Source organism: Apium graveolens, chromosome 8, assembly GCF_009905375.1.
Source record: "Apium graveolens cultivar Ventura chromosome 8, ASM990537v1, whole genome shotgun sequence".
Classification (NCBI taxonomy): domain Eukaryota; kingdom Viridiplantae; phylum Streptophyta; class Magnoliopsida; order Apiales; family Apiaceae; genus Apium; species Apium graveolens.
Window position 1 is genome coordinate 254,671,342 of NC_133654.1, and position 9,477 is coordinate 254,680,818.

General features: G+C 35.9%; 1 protein-coding gene and 1 non-coding gene across 2 annotated transcripts; one reads left to right on the forward strand and one right to left on the reverse strand.

Annotated features, from left to right (window-relative positions):
• Positions 1-6,408: 6,408 nt before the first annotated feature.
• LOC141680673 (uncharacterized) lies at positions 6,409-9,033 on the reverse strand. The gene has a single exon (XM_074486836.1). The coding sequence runs from the start codon at positions 9,031-9,033 to the stop codon at positions 6,409-6,411; it is 2,625 nt and encodes an 874-aa protein (XP_074342937.1).
• Positions 8,564-8,670, forward strand: LOC141681878 (small nucleolar RNA R71). Its single transcript, XR_012559298.1, has one exon. It is a non-coding gene; the product is annotated as a small nucleolar RNA R71 (small nucleolar RNA).
• Positions 9,034-9,477: the final 444 nt, after the last annotated feature.

Consider the following 9,477-nt stretch of genomic DNA (forward strand, 5'->3'; position numbering starts at 1 on the left):
TTTATCGAAATGATTATCGTATCGAAAATTCTGTGCTGGGACGCGTACTGGTCAAACCGTAATTTGGATTGAAAAAGTTAAAACACGGAAAATGTTCCGAATAACCTGATTAGGTTAGGAAGGAGTTTTCCTAAGAGTTTCGGGTTATAAAAACATAAAAACTGTTGAAGTCGGACGATTCCCGGTTTTATAAAATAATTTTATAATTATTCAGAAAATAATTATTAAATTTGTAAATCATTATAAAATCATATAACGATCCAAAAATTACCAGAAAATATCACAATTATCTATATTTTATTCTGTACATATTAAAATTAACATACTTATATCTTATCATATATAAATATGTAAATAAAAATATCAATTATCAGATAATTCACCAAAATTCACATAATAATCATTTATTGATAAAAATAATTACACGCGATATCCCGTATATTACATCCTTCACCCTTAAAAGGATTTTGTCCTCAGAATCGCACTAAGGATCAGATAATGATACATTCAAGTATCTCACTTGTGGCACCCTCCAAACCCGGGTCAAAAGTTTGGGGTCCATGATGTGCCAAAAATATACATTTTAAATTGCAAGCGCACAATTTTCGTTTTAATATTTTGAGATTCGTTCCGCAAGGACTATAAATTTTTCGCAATCTTAATTTTTAAATTAGGCGAACTAGAACAATTAATTTTGAGAGAAGGGATTTCTTTTACTTAAATTAACTAATGAAATAAAAGAAAGGGGACACAAGATGGAAATGGATTATAAATGGGCTACATGTATTTAAATTAGACTAATATAAAAAGAACAAGTTGGGTCAGGGAAGGAACTGAACATGGGCCTAATTACACAAACCAGTACTTAAAACACTAAAGATGATGTGAAGGTGTTGGGCTAGAAAATATTAATGGATCAGATTTTAACAAGTCAGGAAAATACCTACTAAACATTAACGTATGCATAGAGACAATTTACTTAAGGCGGTAAGTAAAAACAAAACATAGACTAGAAAAAAAAACAACCGGGTCTTAAAAATAGAAATGGGCCAACCACTAGTTGCGGGCCAAGAAATTATATGGACCAAACAAAAATATAACACTATTGCTGATTTCTAGTATACTAAACTAACAACACACAAATATAACCACGTTAATATGATGAACAATAATTATATCCATATTAATTAATCAAGTATCAATAAATGACACTTAATATGACAAAACAAATTAATTGTAGACTGCTAATGACTAATAACTACTGCTACTATCACTACGCACTAAAAGAAACATTATGGGCTTGATTTGGAAACATGTTTTGGGCCAAAAACAAACAAACATGAAAATGGGCTAACCTCGTTACTAATGGAAATGGTTTATCTTATTTAAAGCAATAACAAAAGCAATAATTAACCAATAAAAATAGTAACTATTCTAGCATATCACTTGTCTAATTGTCATGCTATAGTGAACCAACCAAGCCATACAACATAGTAAAATAATCTAGAATTTAATACAGTAGTACATCTGGGACGCAACAATGTAATAAACAGAAGTAAAAATAAAATAAATTAATGGAAATGAAGGCACAGCAAATGGAATGTCGCCGGAAAAGAAAACCAAATCACCGAGAGGGGAAGGGAAATGAAACCCACAAACACAAAATGAGCTCGTGTCGGAGTAAGATTCAAAAGTAAATAAAAAGTTGTCATAAAAAGTAACAGGACATCAAGATAGATCGAAAATTCCTAACACTACCAATAATAAGATCTAAAATTAAACTCAAGTATCGAAGAGAAATTTAGAGGGCTCCTTTTATTTCCCCAAATATGTAACTTGTGAGATTTTAAAAGATATCATAACCCAATATTAAAATAACAAGACATAAAAGTAGAGGAGAGGATGTTGTAAGAAAGACTTGAATGACATTAATCGAAGAGAGTGTTTACAACTTTTGAGAGCTACTACAATGGAAATGAAAACTAGATCTAGAAATTGAAAAGAGAGGCTACTACTAAATTTAGGGTAAACTAAGATAAAACTAAAGTGATGAATACAAGGGGGAAGGGGGGTATTTATAGCTAAAAATTAGGGTTTAGGGTAGAGTTGGGTGAATCTTGGCCATCCAAGTGAGATGGGTGTTTGGTTTATCTTGACCATTGATTTCCACCAACTATTTCTTTTGGATTTTTCTTCAAGTTGCTTGGTGACATTATATTTCTTCCATTTTTGCCCTTTTCTCCCTTTTACTTCAAATTTCTTATTTTTCCAAATATCTACAAAATGATGAGAATGCAACAAATTAATTTATTTAAAATATGAAAGCAAGCAATAAATAGGTATGAAATTATGCAAAAATATGTGATTATCAAATGCCCTCATACCTATCTTTTGCTCGTCCTCGAGTAAAATGAAACATAAAAAATGCTAACTAAGAGAGATCCTATTGCTCCTTTTCGTAGGCGTGACGGGAAATTTTAGGTTTACCAACCCGTTAAACCCACAGACGATCTCCATAGGAGGAGTGTTGTCTCCTAAGGGTTTACAGAAGATATACCCATAAAATCTTGTGAGCAATTTAACAAGCATCTATCTCAATTTTACTCTAATGTTCATTGGTGTTAACAAGAAGATTTTATAAATAAAATACATGCCTTAAAGACTCTTCTAATAATAGCCAAGATGTAGGTCCCTCAAATCTGCTTATGTTGACTTAGAATTTTTACAAAAGATCCCAAGGTGTGTAGTGAATTTAAGGCCTTTGATGGATTTAACTGTCTAAGAATATTTTCTCTTTTTCAACTAATATTGAACTGACCCATTCTCTATCAAAACAAGTATCTAGCCAAACTTCACAAAATTGTTCTTCTCTTTTTTTTTAATTGACTTTATGATGTCTGTTTTCTTAGGCTTTCTATGTTACCCATGTAGCGAGTTTTAGGTCAGTGACTCCCAAACCAGATGGTTTTAGGGCACTAGGTTTTGAAATCCCCCGATGAACTTAATAACTCGAGTAACAAAGGCCACAAAACAAGACTAGTCAATTCTACTTGTGCCCATTATCTAAAGATTTTTGTTTATAAGAACAATGGGTATTGAAGTAGTTTATTCATCTTTTCTTTTCTTTTTTTCTTTTTTTGCTTTTTTTTCCTACCTTTTTTTTTCTTTCTCTTTTTTTTTTCTTTTCGCAAAGGCTTGATTCGACATTGTTTCAACATGTGGGTTCTCTCTCAAGTATCGAATAACATCCCTAAACAATCTCTCCAAAAAAAGGTCTTGTGCAAAAGTGCCGTCTTGGAATCTAGAGTGAAAATCAATCGATATAAGATTCAAAAAGACACCTTACTCAACTACGTTTAAATAATCTAAAAGGCACTATATGTATAAGTTTTTGAAAACATGATAACACCAACTGCTACTAAAGTTCAAGAGAGAGTAAGACAACTTAGCTAAAAATGTTTCTATTTTTTTTGAATTTTTTGATTTTTTTGATTTTTTTTTTTGGATTTTTTTTTTTTTAGAATTACACTAAAACCCTCCCCCATACCTAAATCATGCATTGTCCTCAATGTATGCAAAAGAGAGAAATAAGCAAGGAAAATGATGAGAATATACCTGATAAGGGATGAAGAGAGTTAAAACTACCTACTGAAAGAGACTTACTTGATCATGGGTCAATGAGGTGGATGACCTCTTCCTCGGAATCGACTGGCAACTCTAAAAATGGTTTGAGACGTTGTCCATTAACTTTGAATATTTCACCATTTTTTAGGATTTTCAACTTCTATAACACCATGAGGAAAAACTACTTTAACAAGATAAGGTCCCTCCCATCTAGATCTCAATTTTCCGGGAAATAAATGAAGCCTAGAATTGTACAAAAGAACCTTTTGACCGGGAGAAAAGGATTTTCTCAAAATTGATTTGTCATGAAAAACTTTGGTTCTTTCTTTATAGATTTTAGCATTTTCATAAGCATCATTCCTCATTTCCTCTAACTCAGACAATTGCAACTTCCTATGACTACCGGCAGTGGGTAAATCAAAATTCAACTCCCTAATGGCCCACAAGGCTCGATGTTCAAGTTCAACCGGCAAATGACAAGCTTTACCAAACATAAGCCGATAAGGGGACATACCCAAGATAGTCTTATACGCGGTCCTATAGGCCCATAAAGCATCTATCAACTTAGTTGACCAATCCTTCCTATTCGAGTTGACAGTCTTTTCTAAAATCTGTTTGATTTGCCTATTTGAGACTTCAACTTGACCACTAGTTTGAGGATGATAAGGGGTGGCCAATTTATGAGTGATCGAGTACTTCTTTAAGAGAGATTCAAATTGATGGTTCTTGAAATGTTTGCCTTGATCACTAATGATAGCTCTAGGCGTACCAAACCGAGAAAAGATATTCTCTTTTAAGAATTTAAGAACGACCTTATTGTCATTAGACTTAGTTGGAATGGCTTCGACCCACTTAGATACATAATCGACCGCTAAGAGAATGTAGAGGTTGCCAAATGAACAAGGAAATGGGCCCATAAAATCTATCCCCCAAACATCGAAAATTTCGATAATTAAGATCGGATTCATTGGCATCATATTACGTCTTGTGATCTTTCCTAAATGTTGACACCTACTACAAGCGGCACAGAATTCCGCGGAATCTTTAAACAAACTAGGCCAATAAAAACCACTTTGGAGTATCTTAGCCGCCGTCTTTTTGGCACTAAAATGTCCTCCACAAGCTTGATCATGACAAAAAAAAGGACACTTCTAAACTCGTGATTTGGGACACACCTTCTAATGATTTGATCCGGGCAATACTTGAAGAGATAAGGGTCATCCCAAAAGAAGTATTTGACTTGTGAAAAGAATTTGGATTTATCTTGCTTGGACCAATGAGTCGGAATGTTGCCGGTGACAAGGTAATTAACAATGTCGGCAAACCAAGGGAGGGTAGAGATAGAAAGAAGGTATTCATCCGGAAAAGATTCATTCAAAGGCAAGTCAACGGTTGACTCTACTACCAATCGAGAAAGATGATCGGCAACGACATTTTCAGACCCCTTCTTATCCCTAATTTCTATGTCAAATTCTTGGAGCAACAAGATCCACCTAATCAAACGAGCTTTTGAGTCCTTTTTCAAGAAAAGATATCGAAGGGCGGCATGATCAGTGTAAACAATGATTTTCGAACCAATAAGATAAGACCGGAACTTCTCGAGGGCAAATACTACGGCTAGAAGCTCTTTTTCGGTGGTTGAGTAATTAAGTTGGGCATCATTTAAGGTCTTGCTAGCGTAGTATATGACATGAGGTATCTTATTGATTCGTTGCCCTAAAACTGCCCCAACTGCATAGTCGGAGGCATCACACATCAACTCAAAAGGCTCATTCCAATCGGGAGATTTAATTATCGGGGATGAAGTCAGTTCTTTCTTAAGGTGTTCAAAAGATTGTAAACAATCACTATTAAACTCAAATTTGACATCTTTTGAAAGAAGATTGGTCAAGGGTCTTGCCTTTTTACTAAAATCCTTAATAAAACGCCTATAAAACCCCGCATGTCCTAAAAAAGAGCGAATTGCTTTGACTGATTTTGGTGGAGGGAGACTAGAAATGAGATCAATTTTAGCTTTATCAACTTCAATTCCCTTTTCCGAGATTTTATGACCAAGGACAATTCCTTCTTTAACCATGAAATGACATTTTTCCCAATTAAGAATGAGGTTCGTTTTTTACACCTTTTTAAAACTAAGTCAAGATGGTTTAGACACTGATGAAAAGAAGAACCAAAGATGGAAAAGTCATCGATGAAAATTTCTAGGAATTCACCTACCATATCGGAAAAAATGCTCATCATACATCGTTGAAATGTAGCAGGGGACGTGGTCAAACCAAAAGCTAGACGACGATAAGCGAACGTTCCGAAAGGACATGTGAACGTGGTCTTTTCTTGATCTTCGGGAGCAATGGGGATTTGAAAATAGCCGGAAAAACCATCTAGGAAACAATAATAGGAATGACCAGCTAACCTTTCTAACATTTGATCGATGAATGGTAAAGGAAAGTGATCTTTTCTAGTTGCAGAATTGAGCTTCCTATAACCTATACACACTCTCCAACCAGATTGAACACGAGTGGGAACTTGCTCGTCATTCTCGTTGGTCACTACAGTAATACCCGATTTCTTAGGTACTACTTGAATCGGACTCGCCCACGAGCTATCAGAAATGGGAAAGATGATCCCATTATCTAGGCACTTAAGAATTTCTTTCCTAACAACTTCCATCAAAGTTGGGTTCAACCTCCTTTGTGGATCCCTAACTGGTTTAGCATCATCAACCAAGTGAATCCTATGTTGGACAATTGCCGGACTAATTCCTTTAATATCAGAAATACTCCATCATATGGCTTCCTTATTCTCTGTAAGCACACTTAAAAGTTCCTCTTCTTGAGATGGGGTCAAATTAGAAGAAATTATAACGGGAAAAGATTTATTAGGACCAAGAAACTTGTACTTAAGAGTGTTAGGAAGAGGTTTGAGTTCTAATTCTGGCGGACTTGGCTCAACTGGTTCACTAGCTTGATAAAGGGACAAAGGGAGTGGTTCAGGCTCTTGGTTAGTTGTAGGAATGGTGGACTCTAACATCTCATTGACCTCATTAGTGTAATCGAAATCGACCCAATTTTGACCAAAATGATTTAAGCAAAAGTCAAGAGCATCATCGATACTCATGGTTTCATGATCAAGTATTTTATCAATTAAATTAATTTCCATGTGTTGGTCAAAATAGTCATTGGGTTGGTTTCCGACATGAAAAATATTGAGATCAATGGTCATATTCCCAAATGTTATTTTCATTAAGCCATTCCTACAATTAATCAAGGCATTGGATGTGGCTAGAAAAGGTCTTCCTAGAATGATCGGAATTTGATTTTTAGGATTTTTGACCGGTTCAGTTTCTAGGACCACAAAATCAACGGGAAAAACAAAATCACCAACCTTAATCAACACGTCTTCAATTATTCCCTTAGGAATTTTGATAGAACGGTCAGCTAATTGAAGTGTGACATTGGTCTTTTGAAGTTCACCTAGACCTAATTCTTGGTAGACAGAATACGGAAGAAGATTCACACTAGCACCTAAGTCAAGTAAAGCTTTGTCAACAAAAGTGTTGCCTATGACACAAGAAATAGTAGGACAACCGGGGTCCTTATATTTCACGGGAATTTCATTCGAGAGAATCGAACTAACTTGAGATGTCAAAAAGGCTTTTTTAGGAACATGAGTGGTTCGTTTATGAGTGCATAACTCTTTTAGAAACTTAGCATACAAAGGAATTTGTTGAATGGCATCTAAAAGAGGAATGTTGACCTTAACTTGCTTGAAAACTTCTAAGATCTTGTCTACTTGAGCCGATTGTTTGTTCGAAATAAATCGTTGAGGATACGGAGCTTTCGGCGTAAAGACTCTTTCAGTAGACAAATTGGGGCTAGGTTTTGAAGGTGGTGCAATCGAATGAGGTGTTTCGCCAGACCCGAAATTCTCGGGTTGCTTCGAATGATCTAGACTCGTACTCAAAGGTGAAGGATTAGGTTTCAAACTCGAATTCTCTTCTTCATTATCATCAACACCAACTCGATTTCTCACTTGATTTCCCGACCGTAGAGAGATGACGGCGTTCACATCATGAGGTCTTTGATTAAGCGGAAATTTAGGATTCACCTCGGGTTGACTTGGAAACTTATTCTTCTCGCGCTCACAAATCGTGTTAGCTAATTGACCCATTTGAACCTCTAATTTAGATATGGCTTGGGCATTGGAATTCAATAATTGCCTATCTTGGGTCATGGTTTGCATGAAGGCTTGTTGAGATTGAGTCAAATTAGTTTGAGATTTTAGCAAAGCCTCAATGCTCTTTTCTAAGGAATTAAGTCTCTTATCCGAATCATTAAACCCGGGAGGATTCAAGGGTGCTTGAATTGGGTTTGGATAAGGATTTTGACTAGAAGTGGGATAAGAGTTTGGATTAGGCTTTTGAAAAGTGGGTTGAGGAGATTGGTAGTTTTGGCCTTGGGTCCATGAAAAATTTGGGTGGTTCTTCCACCCGGGATTGTATGTGGGTGCAAAAGGGTCATTCCTAGGTCTAGGTTGAAACATAGCATTCACTTGCTCAAACTCTTGAAAGTTTTGAGGTCCATGACTATGAGAGTTATAGTTCGCACACATAGATGCCTGGGAAGGGGCATTACTGGTTTCTAAAGCTTCTAATCTTCTAGGGAGAGTAGCTAACTTTGCTTCGGTTGCTATAGAATTACCAACTAAATGCAAGCCTTTGTTAGCTAATGAACCGACTGTTTCATTGTGCTTACTAGGCTCCCTATTCGGCTCCCTAGTAGACTCCCACAACATGGTCTTTTCTGCTAGTTCCTCGAAAAATTCCCAACCCTGATCCTCGTCTTTTTCCATGAATTTTCCTTGGCACATGGACTCTAACAACGCGGTTGTAGAACTATCTAAGGCCTCATAAACAATCTTACAAAGTCTCCACTTTTCTATTCCGTGGTGGGGACATTGGGACAAAAGATTTTTAAATCTATCAAAATATTTCCAAAAAGACTCGTTTTCCTTTTGATGAAATTGATTAATCTCATTTGTAAGTCTCGTAGTCTTATGATTTGGAAAATATTTTTTTAGAAAAATGACTACGAATCCCTCCCAAGTTGAAATAGAATTAACCGGTAGGCTATATAACCATTTTTTAGCATTTTCTTTAAGAGCGAAATTGATTAGTCTAAGCCTAATGGAATCCTCGGTTAATTGTTGGAGTTTTTGTAAGGCACAAACCTCCTCGAATTCATGAATAAAAAGATACGGATCCTCACCTTCACTCCCGGTAAATTTAGGTAACATGCTAATGTGATGACCTTTAATTTCAAAATTATTACCATTAACCGGTGGGAGAGTAATACAAGAAGGTTGGGCCGAACGGGCAGGGTAACAACGATCCTTAAGAGAAACTGCCATGTTTACTACGGGTTCAAGAATTTCTACGGGTTCAGATTCCGATGAGGAAGTACACTCAATTGGTCTCACTAACCTAGATGAATTATCTATAATCCACGTAGTACGCATAAACAGGATAGGAATCAAGTAGCAAATAAGTGCAGAAATTTAAAACACGCAAAAGAAAGGGTGAAAAATAGCAAGAAAAATTCTAAATCTATGGTTCCCTAAAAAAAACTCTAGACTTGCTCCTAACAAAAAGATATTACTAAAATTCACAAAACTAAAAGTATTCTTTCTGATTTGGCCAGGTAGGTGCAAGCATTGCCAAGAGGCTAAACACCAGCCTAGTCACCAAATCTAAATGGCCAGGTAAGCTTTCGCTAGCCTAGACATCAAAGAATGAATACTTAGAGATTTGATCGTTTCAGGTTTTCTTCCTAGTTGAGCGCGAAGTCCTAGGGG

Coding starts and splice junctions, on each gene's coding strand:
- LOC141680673 (XM_074486836.1), bottom strand. CDS start 9,033: ATGGCAGTTTCTCTTAAGGATCGTTGTTACCCTGCCCGTTCGGCCCAA.